The 18,256-nt window shown below is 33.7% G+C and overlaps 1 protein-coding gene across 3 annotated transcripts in view; it reads right to left on the bottom strand.

Moving 5' to 3' along the window:
- The window catches only part of LOC100183467, a 29,759-nt gene that overhangs the window by 937 nt on the left and 10,566 nt on the right, over positions 1-18,256 (bottom strand). For 2 of the 3 annotated variants that reach the window (XM_026834710.1, XM_026834711.1), the window contains 33 exons: positions 17,261-17,314; positions 16,692-16,904; positions 16,156-16,425; positions 15,556-15,768; positions 14,976-15,201; positions 14,260-14,473; positions 13,645-13,815; positions 13,063-13,267; positions 12,512-12,835; positions 11,993-12,235; positions 11,462-11,581; positions 10,836-11,047; positions 10,369-10,453; positions 10,020-10,115; positions 9,582-9,650; positions 9,173-9,316; positions 8,523-8,801; positions 8,167-8,346; positions 7,596-7,789; positions 7,132-7,291; positions 6,564-6,780; positions 6,031-6,183; positions 5,486-5,611; positions 5,090-5,243; positions 4,640-4,754; positions 4,051-4,145; positions 3,410-3,587; positions 2,714-2,900; positions 2,097-2,215; positions 1,725-1,835; positions 1,308-1,475; positions 744-1,019; positions 192-261 (listed from right to left, as the gene is read on the bottom strand). In XM_026834710.1, coding sequence (XP_026690511.1) covers positions 192-261; positions 744-1,019; positions 1,308-1,475; positions 1,725-1,835; positions 2,097-2,215; positions 2,714-2,900; positions 3,410-3,587; positions 4,051-4,145; positions 4,640-4,754; positions 5,090-5,243; positions 5,486-5,611; positions 6,031-6,183; positions 6,564-6,780; positions 7,132-7,291; positions 7,596-7,789; positions 8,167-8,346; positions 8,523-8,801; positions 9,173-9,316; positions 9,582-9,650; positions 10,020-10,115; positions 10,369-10,453; positions 10,836-11,047; positions 11,462-11,581; positions 11,993-12,235; positions 12,512-12,835; positions 13,063-13,267; positions 13,645-13,815; positions 14,260-14,473; positions 14,976-15,201; positions 15,556-15,768; positions 16,156-16,425; positions 16,692-16,904; positions 17,261-17,314 — 5,641 coding nt within the window. Of the gene's footprint in view, positions 1-191; positions 262-743; positions 1,020-1,307; positions 1,476-1,724; positions 1,836-2,096; positions 2,216-2,713; positions 2,901-3,409; positions 3,588-4,050; positions 4,146-4,639; positions 4,755-5,089; positions 5,244-5,485; positions 5,612-6,030; positions 6,184-6,563; positions 6,781-7,131; positions 7,292-7,595; positions 7,790-8,166; positions 8,347-8,522; positions 8,802-9,172; positions 9,317-9,581; positions 9,651-10,019; positions 10,116-10,368; positions 10,454-10,835; positions 11,048-11,461; positions 11,582-11,992; positions 12,236-12,511; positions 12,836-13,062; positions 13,268-13,644; positions 13,816-14,259; positions 14,474-14,975; positions 15,202-15,555; positions 15,769-16,155; positions 16,426-16,691; positions 16,905-17,260; positions 17,315-17,763; positions 17,827-17,987; positions 18,130-18,256 lie in introns of all 3 variants that reach the window. The other variant, XM_009860475.3, reaches the window with a different exon arrangement.

The following is an 18,256-nucleotide window of genomic DNA, read 5'->3' as shown; positions in this document are numbered from 1 at the left end:
GAGNTTTGCAATATTAGAAATTGCGGTAAAATGTTTGAATTTGGATGCAGTTGTTATCACAGGGCAGTATTGATGTATAGGAAATATGCAAAACTTTGACAAAAATCAGAAAAAATACAAAGAATCTGAATCTTTTCCATAAAAACTGTTGTGTGACTTTTATATAGCTTTTGTAAGAACACTAAACTTACGTGCAACCAACAATAGTTCCAATCTCCGAGCACAGACCTCCATTATAACAAGGATTGTTTCCACACAAACCTTTAAGTGGAAAAAAACTATTAACTTTTCTAGCTGGTATACAATTTTTATTTTTTATCTAAAAAATTATAATACTGCAATAAAAAATTTATGAAAATGGCAATGTTTATGACAAACATTTATTAAAGATAGATAAAACAGTTACTTCAAATACTTAAACCAATCAATAAAGGTAAAAAAGTTTCTACCGTTTTGATACAGCGCCTAGTTTTGTTACATTACAACGGGTGGTTGTTTTTTGGTTAACCCTGCCAAATAATGCTAGATATTGAAGTACTAAATAATTTTCACAAATAAAACAACAACCCAGTTCAAATAAATATACGATTTGTTATGTCTTAACACTAACAAATCACCTACAATTTTGCAACAGCCAATACTTTCAAACAGAACTTCTTTACAAAACTTCCCAAATCTTTTGTTTTTATTTGATTTTAAAATGTTATGAATTCATGGACAAAACAAAAGCTTGGATAACCTACCACTTGTAGTAAAAGTAACAGTTGCTGGTGCGCTTGAATGATGATTACCATCTACATCTAAAGCAACTGCTACCACAGTGTATGTATAAGTGTTACTTTTGACCAACCCCCCTACACTCAAACTTAAACTTCCAGAAACGACACTTGATTGGGTGAGGTTGTTGGAGCTGGAATCTGATTGAACCGTGTAGTACACGCCCCTTGTTACTGAGCTGAAGGTGATCACTGCACTTGTCTCAGTGATAGAGGAAACTAGGAGACCAAGAACAACAGGGCCTATAGGGGTAAATAACATGTTACAATATGGCCGGTATCTATATATAGAAAAATTATTATGTTACAATATGTCATAAATATACAAAGAGGCAATAATTATTATTTGACAACAAATGCCTAGACGAAACAAAAACAGCTGGGAAAAGTTTCGGGACAAAACATTTGGCAGAATATATTCGGGTAAAATGATAAGGACAAAAAATCTGTGGCAAGAGTTTTGGACATATGTGGCGAAGACTTAGTCCAGGCCATGAAAAAATATGCTACAGAAGAAACCCAAATACTTACGAGTGGTTGTTTCAATTGAGTCGGAAAAGTCAGATCGTGCAGCTGCAGTTGTTCCAACAGTCGCAATGACACGGACTTGAATTGAACATATGGTGTTAGATGGAACATTGCTTATGGTGTACGTTGTGGCTGTGGTCATGTAGCTGCTAATGTTTTGTCCATGTGTTACTGTAAAAAAAATGATTTTAGAAAAAAAGGATATTGATGAAAAAATAATACAAGTCAAAAAAAAAATTATAAAACACAAAACAACACAAACTTTAATTTTTTTAGTAATATAGTAAAATGAATAATTTAATATACTAGCATGGATCCAATTAATCAAGACAGGAAAAAAAAAATTCAACATAACGACAGTTGTTAAAACATGCGAGGGATAAAGCTTGCACAGTGTGTTCTCAAACAAGTAAAACTTACACTGCACTTCATACTGAATAGCTCCAGCAACAGCATCATATCTTAAAGTAATCATAGAATCAGTAACTTCACTAATTATGAGATTGGCAGGTGGTTTGGGAACATTCGTGACTGAAAAAAATATTTAAACATATAAGTAATGTTTATGATTTTTATTATCACAACTTTTTTTAGGTGAATTTAGTCAGATATATTTTACCAGTTTTTTAATAACATAAATTAACAGAAAGTTTTACAGTAACATGAAATTTTACAACAACAAAAAAAATTACCAATAACATAAAATTTCACCATAACATAAAGTTTTGCAATAACATAAAATTTTATAATAATATAAAGTTTTACATATCATCAAATGTTATAATAACATACTTGTTTCAAGACTCGCATAGTTTGCTGAGTTAAGATTTGAACCATCTGCAGTTGCTGTTGAGTCAGCAAGACTACGAGAAGTAAGAGAAGCCTCAGAATCTGCACGAACACTTCCTGATCTGCGGGTGGTTTAAAGTTGGACATAAATCAATGCATCAATATTTATCATATTTTATTCACACAGATTTTCGAAAAATATTGATTCCCCCTGATTTTTTTTTGCTAATTTATTAAAGTTTAGTATGGCAGTATTAGTTACAAATGACCTGTGTTTAAGGGGTCTTTCTAATTAGTAAAACTTGCAGATTTTGGAAACCCTATAATTTTGAACATTTGATATGCATTTTTTTCAATCTTGTTCTTTCTTGTCTCTTGGCAGAGACTGATTTTTCTATTTTATGGGAAATATATTTCCTACAGACTCGTTGGACTTGATTTTTGTCAGGCACCTATTTCATAAGACTTATCCCAAATCAAGTTTTACTCCTGTTAATCTTATGAAGACAACACCCATAAAAATCCATTAAATTAAATAAAACACCATTTTATGCAAAATATATATTCTACAAAATATTGGTTACGTTATTAAAAGCACTTCTATGTTAAGTTTAACTCACGTTAATCTGATGAAGAGAACAGCCGATGATGTCACAGAATTTCCTCCAACGTTGAAGGTTAATCCAGAGTTCAGTGTGCTCTCATGACGACTCCTCAGCGCAAGTGATGCAGCGGAATTAATATCTGCCATCTCTGCTGTGTATGTTTCAGATGTGATGCGTAAGGAGAAACGGATCTTTGTAGCATCTGTGTAAATAGGGAAGGTTAAGATAATCTAATTTTTATGCATTCATTTTAAAAGCCTCCATAGGTATTGTAAATACCATAACATCAGTTTATCTTATTATTTTAAAAACGAGTAGAAGCGAATCAACAGCAAAGTGATATTGCTTAAAACTTGCACTAAAAATACACCAACCCCGCAATCCTGTAAGTAATAAAACCTGACCAGTGGTCCATTAAGTTTGGACAAATTTGATAGTTTACAGATTTTAAGATATTTTAGTGCATGGAAATTAAAAATTGTGTTATTGTCATGATACTAGTAAGGCAGTAGGCATTATGCTGTTACAGCAGAATGAACTTAGTAAAACATTAGCATGGAAACCAATTAATCAGCATAAATATGCTATAGTTACTACTTACTGGCTTACATAAAAAATAAATAAAAAATAAAAAATGTGTCAATTATTTTTTGCTGGAAGAGCAAATACAAGTAAAAACATGCCTAGCACGAACAGTATATATAAGTTAACCTGTTGTAGCCACTGTGACTTGACTGAATTCAGTGGTTGTGTAAAAATCATTTGAATCCTTCAACGCAAGAACCCTAACACTGATATTGTAATTGGTGTTTGGAGACAAACCACATAATCTTGTTTTAATTGTTGTGGAGTTGATCAAGAAGTTGTTTTGGTCAGAAACAGCTTTAACCTGGAGTTAAGATTAAAAACTTATTGTATGATATATATATATATATATAATATTGTGGTCTTGCCGCCAGATGTATAATAAAAGAAATCATGTGACAAATGATGGTTTTGTGTTTTATTTCCAAGACATCATCAGGGTTTGTCGTTTTTTTTGTCCAAGGGGCGTATCAAAAAATTTTTTTAAAAGATCTCCTTTAGGCCTATTTATATTATTGCTACTGGCAACTAAACATCAATCCTTGGGGCAAACACGCATATTCTAACTTCCAATGAGTTATAACATAGGTGTCATAGGTGTTTTCCTATAAACCAGTCACACATGGTGTATTCTTACACTTCATACTTACTGTCCAGTTACAACATAGGTGCTATTTATACATATTACGGTGTGTTTTTACACCTTATGCTCACTGCCCAGGTTTAACATATGTATCCTCATTCCTTATTTACACACTACAACCTACCTCATAGAGACCATAAAGTGAACCTTCATCAACGATAATTGTCATACAACTCCTGGATTTACTCAGTACAGTGACAGGGTTGACAAATGGATTCACTAAAATGAATGAATAATGTACTTTGCTTTATCCTTGCGCGGCCGGAAAACGATAATCATGATACACAGGTGTTTTGTTTCATACACCTCATGTCAGCTTACAAGTTTCCACATATGTGACTGGTATTTTTTTACATATATATTTTGTATGCATGTTAATTTAGACAACCCATTAGTGACCACTGGGTTTGAACTAAGAGCAAGAAAATTAAATAACTATAAAAATGGTCCAATAAATATATCACCAACAAGAAATCATAAAATCAGAAGCCTAAATTTCCTTTTCCAGGCAAAAATAATGCATGCCTAACATTTAAGTAACAATATCTCATCCCATTTTACAAGAGCTTTAAGAAAACACATTTCAATGGACAAAAAATAGCTCAAAATACTTTACCAAAAAGTCATACCACAAAAAGACAAAGGATTTTTTTAATGAGCTTTATGCCCTACTTGGTAAAACAGTATAAATAACAGACTAAGATCGTACTTACCAGGGCAGACATAGTTAGGGTCGCATATGCATGTGTATCCCCCATCTCTATTCACACAGTTGCTATTCACTGGACAGATTCCACTTGTCAAGCATTCATTGATGTCCTCACATAACTTAATGAATAAATAAATAAATTTTTATGTCATGAATGTAACTTACTTATTCATTCTCACATGACAGAACAATGGCAGTATCTATAAATTGGGTGTTCTATACAGCTTGTGCCTGTTTACGAATTGCCACATAGCTAACTTAGTGTGACTGATTAAATTAGTATTTATACTTTTTAATGTATGACAACTTATAAGTAACCACTAGGTCAGAACAACTACTGTTAAGTGTCATAGACAAAAACCTGCATACCGAAAATTGTATCATTTAGATCTTTTTTAGGCCCAAAAACTTGTAAATCAGCGCACACTAAATATTCCAATATGATGACACTCACCTGCCCATTAAGTTGGTATCCTGGCAAACAAGCACATGAGAAGCCTGGTTCTTGTTCAACACATTGCATGTTTGGTGATGTACAGTTGTTTAGTAGGGAGTTTTGACATTCTCTTATGTCATCACATACACCATTCACAAGTTCGAATCCTGTCCTGTTTTATAAAAGGAGCTGATATAATTAATGTAACCTAATTAACCCAAATAATTGTTTACATTTTATTGTATGTGAGTAAGGTCCCTCAGCATGGCATGCCATGGGTCCTAGGATTACCCAGGATTGGCCCATTACACCACATTATTCACATGTTAAAATGGCATGACGGTTATCGTTTTTATAACAAACAATAAGCCAAAGATCATATTATTTAAACAGCACAAAGAATAAAACACTTACTTGCAATCACATTGAAAACCAGGTTCAATGTTCCTACACACTTGCGTTACACTATCACATGTGTGTTGGTTCAATGCACATTCATCAGTGTCAGTACAAGCTGATTGCTCATCTGCACCTGCAGCTCTGTAAGCATAATGTATATAAATATATACCATGTTTGTATTTTGTAGTAATGGATAACTGTATTAGAAAAAGTGCAAACTGTATTTTGAGACTGAAATCTGACATTAAACGTGAGTGGGTTTATGTAGGTTCATAAACTTATGCTCATTGTCGAGTTATAACATAGGTGTCTTGTTACACACCAACCAGAAAGGATGGTGCATTCATACACCTCATGCTCACTGGTCCTTATCAGTTGGCTAAATTGTCAGCCAAACATTACAAAAAATACCCCCCAAAAACTGAGCCACAAGTTTAAATAAGTGGTAACTCGTAAGCAGGCATAAGGTGCTGAAAATAGAATATCCATGACTCATGTTACAGTAACTGTCATTGCCCATTACATAAGGATAAATAAGTTACATTTATTTTTAATTCACCTGGAGTATCCAGAGTTGCAGGAACATCCATATGTCCCCAGTTTATTGAAGCAACTGGTAGCAGTGGATGGGCAGGTGAATGTATTTGCTGTACATTCATTTACATCATCACATCTGTTGTTGCCTTCACTGAATCCAGAAGGACAATAGCAACTAAAATAATTTGATTTTATCAAAGAAGATGTTATATCAACGTATTACCAATAATATAATTTTCATTTGGTAACAAAAATAATGTTCAAAGTATATTTAACTACTTATTAAAAATTTAAATGTTTTATAAGTACACTATTAGAAGCGTGCTGACGTAAAATTATGGATGCTGTAAATTTACAAGCCAAGGATAAATGCGCAGATGGTCAAAATCTCAAGTTCCATGGCGTGTCACACCGCATGACCTTACTAGGATGGAACAAAATAGAAAAAGGCGCATATAGACTTATCAAATTAACCAATATTTTTTTCTTTCGATCCTACTCACAAAAGATGCCAAAACATTGTCTCCAAAGGTAATTCATGTTATATTTACATACGTGTAATTTCCAATTGTGTTGTTGCAAAGTGAGTTAGGCTTCACATTACAAGGTGTGGCTTCTGTGCATTCATTTATGTCATCACAAGTGCGATTGTTTGCATTTAATTGATATCCATCATTACAAGTGCATTGGTAAGCATTATAAAGTGGTTCACAAAGGTGAGCACATGGGTTCGATTCACAATGGTTGATGTTGGTGCAGTTTCTACCATCACCTGGTATATTGAAAAATATTTCTTTGAATACAGTGGTGAAGAATTATTAAAACAGAGAAGAGAAGAATAAGGCTTTGAAACTACTTCAATAAAAGTGTCATATGAAATATCATGTTAGAACGTCTGGGCAGTGTGTAGTATTAAAAAAACAAACTTCATTTGCTATTTCATTGACACGCTTTCATTCTGTATTTTGTTCTATAGAATGGAAGCTAGAGTCCACCTATTACCTCAGAAACCATTGCGAAATAGATGACTGTTACAAGATTAACGCACTTAAAGCTAAATCTGGCCTGAATCTCAGACCCATAAAAAAGGTCAACAATGTAACAAAGAAAGATAGCCACATACCTGTGGTTCCTGCTGGACAATCTCCACAAGTTTCCCCTGTAGCAGGTGCAGGGTTATCAGTGCATGTTACACCAGCAAAACAAGCTGACAAGAGACATCCATTCCTATCTTCTGAACAATCATCACCAGAGTAAGCATCAGTACAATTACAACCAACAATCTGAAATAATTATTTTTTATGAAATATAAACCTGGTGGAGCAGAAGATATAAGTTTGAGGTTTAATGTTGCTACCATTGCAGGTGTGTCCTCAAGCAAGTTACTTATCAGCAATTACCAAAAGTTCCTTATGGGCTATCTAAAAAGTCAGCCAAACAATATTAAAATTTAAAATCTCCACCAAAAATAATGACCCAAAGTTACATACATTGTAACTTGGTAAGTATGCACTCATGTTATAGTGACTGCCTTCCCAACCACACAAGAATATATAAGTTACAATCATTCTTTTAAACTGAACTTACCGCATAATTTTCTCTTCCGATTACTATTTCATCATTTAGACAACTTCCACCATTAGCACAAACACACAGTTTAATATTGATGTTCAACACAGCTTCACCACCCTTCCCATCCAAGGCTTGTATGACAAGGGTTTGGTTCGTATTTCCTGTAATCTTGTTTGCATCATTTGGTGTCCATGATACAACTCCAGTGCCTAGAAAAATTGTGGTGTGTTAAACTTTTTACAATAATGCTTTATAGAAGATTTTTAAATTAAAACAATAAGACTAATTCTTTATAAATCAATTTCAAATTGCAACACAACACTAATGCTTTAATTAAAAGACTTTCAATTTGAAATACACTACGAAACTTATATTATATATATGTATATTATTTTATGGTATGCCACAAAACATACGCAGACGTTATACTGTAGAACAAAGCAATATAGCATTTTAATTATCAGTTACTTAACTGAGTGTTAAAAGTTGGTCAAATTAAAGTAGGTGTATTAAAGACATATGTGTCCAAAAACTAAAATATAAATACCTAACATTCTATAGTAAAATAATTGATGTTCCAACTTACTTGAGTCAATAGTGATGCCAGATATAGAATTGTTGGCAAAAATTGAAAAGGTAACACTGTCACCATCTGGATCAACAGCGGAAACACTGAATGTTGAAAGTATGGTCAGTTGGGCCAAGAAAGTGTTTCCATTTTCAATTTTAGCTCCATCTACCACTGTTATATTAGGTGGGTTGTTTGCTGGAAAAAATGAGAGTTTTTAAACAATGTATACAAAATATTTAATTATTCAGTTAAATCTAGTATGCAACATTGTTTTAAAACAGGTTGGCCATTGCACACTCAATTTTAGAAACATGGCCATTTCGGAAGAACATTTTTATAATATACTTATCAGGAATTTACCAAAAACTTACAGTTAGCCGCAGCAGCAGCTGTTGAAGAATCAGAATTTGTTAAAGTTGCCTGCCCTATGGCAGTCCTGTTCGTGACCAGCACATCATATAAACAAGTGGTTGATACCACCCCATTTGTTGTGCAGTTCTCCTTAACAGATTGGAAATGGCTTTCTGTGGCCTGCTGGGCAACAAGCACCTCCAGGAATGGAGGCTCAGATGTTGGTGTCGGGTTATGCAAGGCAAAAGTGTCACCACCCCCACTGTAGTTGAAAACACTCTCACTCTCTGTTATTTGCCCTGGAACATTTAACATTTTAAAAAGTTGTTTTTGAAAGTTTTAATTTAACATTTCCATCATTTTAACTTGCCAGAGCTTGGGTTGAGCATGAGTTGTACAAGGCAACAATATGGTATGCGAGGGTAATCTCAGTTGTTTATTATAAGTAGTAATAATACAACAATGTGCATTCCTTAACTGGCGAATACATACACAGATACAAAATTACAATGCGTCTTCAACAAAGTACTCTTACATTTGTATTTGGCATGAGCATAATAAAAAAATGACATTTACCAATTACCCATCCAATCCACATCAGTGGATTTAGGCCACGGTTGGCACATTGCCCTAAAAAGAGTATATGTAAACAGATATGTAAAAAACTTACAAGAAAGACCGAAGGTGTAAAGTTTCTGCTCCAGCAAAGTTCCATTCAAAATATCCAAGTTATCTGTTGGTTGTAAGTCTTCCCAAGTAAGAATAGTTCCATTCCTTAACTCAAAATCATCTTCTTTCACTCCATTCCATTTCCCTAAGTAAACACAAAAAAAATTAATTACAAAAAAATGTCTACTTTTTACCAAAGCCTATGTTTGGCTTTCAAATCTTTAAAAAAATTGTTACACAAAAAACTGTCATATTTAAAAAATCTTAAGCTCCAATTTGTAAATTAATGTTTACTGCCACAGCAGAACGTTGGCCAAAGATGGTTTCATAATTTTCAAAGCTAAACATATGAAGACAATTATTTATGTTATGTATATTTATGTATAAAGTTTGTGTTCAATAAACCTCACCAAGTAATCCCTTTGACACATTCCTTAAACTTCCAGTATCTCCAGTAAACTGCATACTTAGCATGTATTCTGAAATTAAATTTACATTTACTTGGTTGAAAAGGTGCGGTTAATACACCAAAGCCATTTATATTTAATTAGAACCAAGTAAGACTAAATGGAACCTAAATATGCAGAAAACAACTCGTTCAATAGAGATTCGGCTATAAACAAGTTTCATTAAAAGTTTGGGTCATAATAAAAAAAGAAGTTTGTCGAAAGCCTACTTGACGAGTAAAACTAATCATAGGCTTTATTCAACTTAAAATGAACGTATCAGTAGATCACATAGAGAAGAGTAACACACAACAGTAAGACCTAAACCAGTGGGAATAATTATACGAGATAACACATGAATGTTAATGAAGCGAGTTTAAGCGCTTGCTTTTATTTCCTTACCTGCAGCAGACACAACAACTGATGAACCAGAAGGAAATTTAGCTTGGTAGGATCCATCTTTTATTGATAAACTTACTTGGTTAATAGATGTCTCAACTGAAATACAAAAGTTTAGAGGTTAACATGATGGTAGCAGCAATTACATAACGCTTTTTTTTCCTTTAAACGCAGTCAAAAAATAAAAATGAAAAAGGAACTAGTCATTAAATTATGCTACAAGAAAAATAACATAAAAACAGCAACAAGAGTTTAACAACAACAAAAAAATACTAACAATAGAAAACACAATTCGGTAAAAACATGAGAGTCATAAATTAAAACAAATCTAGTCCAAAATGTTATATTTTACCTGTTGTTAGTGTCTGTGAAACACCATTGACCGATACAAGGACTCCTGTGCCATTAACATGAGAGGAGTCAATGTCAAATTGAACCTGAATAAAAAACACTAGAGTAGGTTTGAAAATATCATTGTGTTGAGAATTTAGGGGCCAGACAGTTGTAGTCGTTAGAGCAATGGTTTTATGCACAGTTGTTATGAGGTGTAAGAAACAGAACACTTTTGTTATACCTACTGTGGTTGCCCCACAACACATCATGATAAATAGGTTACAATCATCCATTCAAGACATAACCGGTTAATTTAAAACTGGGGCAAAGGGATAAACCAGCACAAAAAAACAAACAATTTTTTGACATTTTTAATGCAGTCCTTTGAAGATATCCTATTTCTAGGTTGCTACTCTAATTTACTTTACTCCTAATATCTGCATACTATATTCCTTTTATATAAATTAACTAAATAAATGTACTCACAGTGCCTGAGTTACTGTATTCATGATCCTTCACAGCAAAAGCAACAAAGATGGTTCCACCAGCTTCACCACCATCGGCTGTAGTTGCTTTTTTAATACGAGCTTGAATACTAAAAACACCGGGTGCATACAAGTAATGGAATTCTCCTACTCCATTGAAAGTATATTGGTTGCTATCAATAGTGGTAATATGGGGGTCACCAAATGTCCAGCCTGGAAAAGTTTTTTATTTAGTTTTTTATATAGGGTCACCAAATTTTTTAACCTAAAATAGTTTTTTATTTTAACTTTTATTTGATGGTCACCAACTGTCCATTCTAAAATAGTTTAAATTTTTATTCAACATAGCATAAATTTTATTTTTCCCTATGAATACAGTAACAAACAGAATTCTATTTAAATAAGAGACTTATGATGCTGTTTCAGGCACAATACATACTCGATAAACTGGATTTTTATCGTTCAGTATTTTGTAGCACTTGATCCAAAATGATTTACGCAATAAATACTAAAAAATATTTGAAATAATGCAAACAGATCCAAACAATGTAAGCGTATTTCAAGTAACCCACAAGTTTTTAAGCTCTTGCACTACTGCCATTTTGTTTGAATTTTAAAAATAATTACTAGGAAAGACTTGTTCATATCCATCGCATGTTGCTGCTGGTCTTCTCTGCTTGTACAAATCACAGTAGTAGTCAGATTCACTCTCAATACAACATTGCCTTCGTGGAATCAGATCTTTTTCTGCAGAAATGATATTACAAGCATGCTGAAATACACCTTACTGCAATGCTGTTGGGCGCATGGATCACACCAGATCACACTAGTCCAATGTGGATAATATTTCGTACAGGTGTATGCAAGCAGTTTTGGTGTTGGGGGCTGGGGCTCCCCGTATTTAAAGGTTGAAAAAATGCGATGCATTCAGGTGCTTACTTAAAGATCATGTCCGAAACTTTGAATTGGTAATTAAAAGTCACCATGTTTAAGGGTACCTTTAACTTTTGCTGTTATCTAGACTTTAAAAAAAGTACCATTGCATTTTTTAATTGAAAATTAGTGAAATTTAAAGCACATGCCTAAATGATAATCAATTCCAAGGTGTGGAAAATGTAACTTGATTATGACACTACTTTTCAACCAGTTTTTACAAACCTAAAGCAAGCCTGAGTTGCTCATTAAATCTTGCTTGGTCTCTGTAATAAATCCAATCCCACCAATCAGTACTGTCTTCCACCAATGGAATCTGGTATCTCTCATATCTGCTACTCATTGGGCCTTGTAGAAGGGGCCCACCAATCCACCAACCCCAAAAGATATTGAATTCGGTTTCTCTGCTACCATAGCAACAACGTGGCCCAGTGTTGCTACGTAGTTGGTAACACCGGTGGTAAGCAGCTAAACATAATATTAAGTTTATGACATTAAAAATGGTAAGGGTTCATGGCCAGATAAGCAAAGGTCAGGCGCATGGACCGAGAATTGTGTTATTAGACAACTATGATACACAAATAACCCAATACTACATTATGTGTTATGGAAAGGAAACTAAATTAAGCGAATCCAGTAATAAAACCTAATACAACATATGTTTATATAAGCTGTAAAATGTTATAAACTATAACTTGCATCTTTAAAAATTAAAAATCAAACATAACTTGACATAGAACTTACTTTCTTCATAATTCCATTCATCAGTTTCAATGCTGCTTCCATTGACGTAATTATAATCTGACCACCATGAATATTGCGAGTACCAGTCGGTAAATAACTTAATCCAGTTCAGATGAACCTCAACACTAAGTGCAAAGCGTGGATCAAGTATGGCTTGTGCAGCAGTGCATGGGCATGGCTGTGTTGTATTTGACTCCAGCCATCCATCTGTTTTATCATCCTTATCTTCATTGTACCAAGCCATACATGCAGCCTTTGCACTTGACTTGGAAGTTTTAGAGGAGCTTGGTGTCAAATGGTAGAAATACTGCCCGTTTCTAGTTCCTGTAACAGATGAGCAGTAGTTTTATTTTGTCATTAAGATTATCTAAATAGCATATGAAGACTAAGTAAAAATTAAATTTAATTATCTTTAACTAAATGTTGTTTGACCAAAAAATATAAATAGTTGCCTAATAGAACACACCATTAAAACCTATTAAGCCTGTTGTTGCCCCTCCTCGTAATTATAAAGCAAGTTACATTCATTTTATTCAGGCTTTAATAATTACCACCGGTTTGCGGTCGTTTGTCAGGCCTGTATTCTCCTTGTACTTCAATAAACTCAAGGTCTTGTGCATTTGTATATCCAATCAAAGCTCTGTTGTTATCATAGTATCTCTTGTCTACATTCCATAACATTGCATCCTCCTTGTAGTTGTATATTACGTATGTCTCCTCTCCATTTGAGGCTAAAATGGCTTGGAAGGTGCTGGGCTGTTCCGATATATAGAGTAAGAAATTAAAACTTAAAATGTTCACTGTATGACATACTGCAACTGGACAACAGTCCACACCCAGGGTATAGCAACTGTAATAGCCTGACAAAACTAGTACGAATAAATTACATTTATCTATTCAATCCTACACAGACCTATTACAATTGTAGACAAGCCTAGTTTTCAAATTGTTAATGTGTTTCATGACTGGCCTAATGATGATCAGTGTGTTTTCAAAATTTTCCAGAACAAATAAACATTATATCATGTAATGCTATCTAGTAAGACATTTAAGTGGTACAGTAGGTAGATTGCTACAGTTGATTAATTTTCATTTTGATAAAATTATTCAATCAAAGTATAGCTTAAACTCACATAATCTCTGTTGTAATACTCATAATACATGACCACATTATGCCAGGTTGCTTTCAAAACATAACTTGACTTGAAATTTGTGTTTCCTACAAATTCTCCGATCCTTTTGTCCACTTCTGCAACCACGGCAGAGGCAGAGACAGACAGAGTTGTGGATTGTTTGTTGTAAACCTGATTAAAGTAATTTTAATTTTATTTTATAAGATCATTATGTCCAGATAAAAAAATACAACTGTAATACAGGCATTGAAATCTTGGTAATATATGGCAAATAGAAAAAGAAGAAAAGATACCACAGCACTGTATTCACTTTCCTTCGTTTAAACTTGTTTTTATACATACATACGTGAAAACTATATTTTTAAAGCATTGGTACCATTTTCTGGTAGAGCTAAATAGCAACCATATAATAATACAGAGTTTAGGTTTGATAGAGCTCTTCTGGTGGCATATTACTTTGTTTACCATTGTTTTGACCTCCTATTAAAGTCACTTCATATTTATTACCAGCAAAGTTAAATGTTACCAAAAGATCTTCATGATACCTAATTAGAAGCCTGATTATCCAATGCTAATTATAAGCCAGCATAAACAACTATTAAATGCGTAATATACCTGATAATAAACACGGCCGTCATTGAACCTGCTTGGATGGAAATCATCCCAGAATGGAGCCAGCATTGCTACTCTATAAGAACCGAACCCGTTCTGGCGAGGTTGGTACAAGTATCGCACATGCCAAGACTCAGGACCAAAGGTAATTATACCATTAGAAGTTACACGGCAAGTGGTGAATGTTCTCTGTCCAAATGCCATTGGAAATGGAATGCTGGAATGGTAATCATTATCTAAGTAATCGGAAAATATATTGATGTATGCAATGTTGTAGACTATTGGTTGGAGTTAGATGCTTTAACCAAGGTTGTCAAAATCGCCAAATAAGCAATTACTTTTTATAAACCCATCCAATTGACAACTGAATGATCTTTACAGGATGTTAAGTTAGCAGTACACATAAATCTCCCAGTTTCCCGCAATGTTTCATACATAGCAACTTCCAAGCATGCACAAAGTAATAAACATTGAACCCACTATGATTAGTGGACAAAATGATAGTTCCCACTATACAACATAAACACGAATGGTATTTATCTTTTTGAATGCACTAACAATAGTCAGATATTTAAAACAGAGAAAAGAAGAAAAATAACAGAAAAAAACAACAGTCGTTGAAAACAAGGCACAAGTAAAAACTTTTTTTGTAAAAGTTTCAAATAAAAGTGAGTCTGCTAAACCTACTACATAAATAAGTAATGATAAATCCGACTTACGTTAGTTTTGGTGAAGCTACATCATCACCAATAGTCAACAATTCATCCATTGCATTTTCTCCATATGGCAACAATACATCAACATTACATTTGACAAACCCATCACCTGAGTAGCCTTCATTGCATGTACATCTATAACTTCCTACTGTGTTGGTACAGAATGCATTCGCAACACAAGTACTAATGCCAGCTGTACATTCATTTACATCTGTTTGGCATGTTGGACCTACACATAAAAATAAATGTTTAAACCATAGTTTATTCATTGATTGTGAACACTAGTTTGTGGCCCCTGTTTTAATTTAAGCAAAATGTTTAGGTTAAAAATTTGTAAAACTTGACTTTCAAATAAATTCACACTGTTAAACACAGTGTATGCTTTTCTGGCTCTGATCTTCTGTTACAGGTGTGTTTTCATTCCTTGCATTATGGTCTAAATTATATCACTGCACAAAAAATGGAAAAACACACAGTATGGAAGTAATATCCATTTTGGCCCAATTTAAGAAAATCCAATAAGACTAAGATGTATTCACTAAATACAAACATTATTAGTTTCTCAGCTTTGATGCCATATTACCTGAATATGCTTGAGTGCAAGAGCAGGAGTATGAACCACCGAGATCATTACAAGTACCAAGGTTTGCACAGGGTCCACCTATACATGGTGATGTGTAATCTTTGCATGACTTCCCACTATAATATTGTGGACACTCGCACCTAAAGTCTCCAGGCAATGGAGTGCAGGTTCCACCATTTTCACAAAGTATGCTCTTTTCACACAAGTTGATAACTGAAATACAAAGAGCCTTTTGTTCATGCTTCACATTTACACTCACAACTGTCATTTGAATATGATATTCTATGAAAATATTTTAATCTGAAACATTTTGGTTTCAGAACAAAAACCATCTTCTGCGATGTATATAACTGTTTAATATTATATCGTTTTAAATAAATTGGCACAAAAGATAGTTACCAATTACACAAATGTTTGTTTCTGTTTTCATCACAAAAATTAAAGTGATCTATTACCCTTTGAAGCATGTCTCTTAAAATTACGCCTAATTTTTTCTTTTGCACAAGATAAAGGACTTTGAAAGAAATAAATAAAAATTCGGAAAAACTTATTAGGCCACATTCGCATTAAATAACCATACAAAATATAATGATTTCTTACGTGTACACACTCCATTCTCCATTGTAAATCCAGATCCACAGCGACATACAAAAGATCCAACAGTGTTGGAACAGACAGAGTTTGCTGGGCAAGTGATCCATGGCATTCCACATTCATTAACATCTACACAGCTTGGTTGCTGCAAGTTCTGTATATTGAGAGCAACTGTATTTGTTTCTTCTTCAGTATATCCTGGCCTACATTTACAGGTTTGCACGTTACCAGTTGCCACAACACAGACAGCGTTGGTACAAGTTTCAGTGCAAGATTCTGCGGAAAACATTTACAAAATTATATGAAAGGTTGGTTTATAGCTTTAACGATCTATTTCATAAAGGTATAACAAATCCTTTTCCAGATTGAAAATCTATAAAGCTATAAAGAAAATAAATCCTTAGAATCAAGTGCTATGAAAAATGTAAGTGACAAAAATCAAGTCCAACAAATTGTATTATATGAGTTATATATTTCTAACATGGCATCATCAGTCTCTGCAAAAGAAGCAAACTAACGCAAAAGATAATAAACTCTCTCACTTGTTTCAGCAGTAAGTGTCAAAGTGGAGAGAAGTTCACCATCAAAATATGCTTCAACTTCAAACTCAAATTCTAGATCTGCACCAAGGCCTTCAATAATGTAAGAATCCACATTTGTGACTTGAATGTTCTGGGCATCAAAAGTAATGGTGTAGTTGTATCGAGATGAACCAAGGTCCACGTAGATGATCCCATTACCTCCTGTTGCTGTAACTGTGGGAAATAGTTGTGTAAAATGGTGAAAGGTATAACATAGGTGTTCAGTTTCATACACCTTCTGCTGCTTATGGCTTACAACATATGTCATTGTTTTGGACATTTGAATCAATGAATGTAACTTATTTAACCACGTGTAGAAGAGAATGACAGTTGTCATAACATTGCGGTTTTGTTTCATAGAATTTGTGCTGCTTATGAGTTACTACATACATAACTTTGTGGGTGAAGGAATCAAAGTCCTTGGATGGCTGTGAAATGACAGTCTTATAAAATGGGAGTAATGTTTTGTGGACCTTGCCTGAGTTATTTAAATTTGTGGGTAATTTTTGTAACAAAGTTTTGGGGTTTACCTTGCACTGGTGGCAACACAGGAACAGTTGGAGCAGAAGCTGTAGTGGTGATTGCTGATAAAGAAAATAATAGAGTTAGTCAGGGTGCCAACGGGCATTTAAAAGTGGAACTCTGCCTATGTTCAAATAAAATTAAAATATGTTCACCTAAAAACAAAGTAATTCTATTGATTGAGCAGAGAGCTACATATAGTAACTTTGTAAAAGAATAGAGTCGGGTATGGAATCAATTTTTATAGCGCAGGGTATGTAAGCCTATCCTGATAATTTTGCAGGGGTTGCACTAACATCTGGAATTTTATAAAGTGACGATAACAGTTTAAAAAATACTAGATTATATAAGTAAGGGAGAGTCCAGCAACTAACTATAGCCTTAATGAATTTCTTAATCAGTTTACAGAGTATGACGTTTAAACCCGTTAGTATAACGGCCTAATGACAGTTACTTTCAAAAATAAATATTGAAACAATGCACTAGATTTACTAGAATTATAAATACATACCGTGTGTTGGCATGGTTGAGTTACCATAAGTTGGCATTGTTGAATATGTGTCATTTGAAGGTTCTGTAAGATATTAAAAAGTTTATTTCTGCCTGAAATTGCACAAATATCATACAAGCTACTAGATATTGTTTAACAGTAGTACATTTTGAATGGAAAACATTAGGATAAAGGCTACATAAGGTGGGTTATTGCCACATAGTTACCTCTGTGACCTCACAAACCTGTTTGAATGTAAGAAAATCTAAATCCTTTTGGTGAGAATGCGTGCGACATAAAACTAATATAAACCGTCGCGGTTTTAGAAGTGTAAATTTGATCTGTTGTTATGTTTCCATAAACGTACATGAAACCAATGGAGAAGGTCTAAAAGAAAATAAGAATACAAATAATGCAATTACTTATAAAAATTTATTTAAAAAAAACATACAAAGTTACATATGTGGTAAATCGTCAAAGGTTACGAAATGTCTGAAACAGAACACCTGTGTTA

The sequence above is a fragment of the Ciona intestinalis genome, chromosome 5 (assembly GCF_000224145.3).
Source record: "Ciona intestinalis chromosome 5, KH, whole genome shotgun sequence".
NCBI classification, from domain to species: domain Eukaryota; kingdom Metazoa; phylum Chordata; class Ascidiacea; order Phlebobranchia; family Cionidae; genus Ciona; species Ciona intestinalis.
This window is presented reverse-complemented; position numbering and strand designations above follow the sequence as displayed.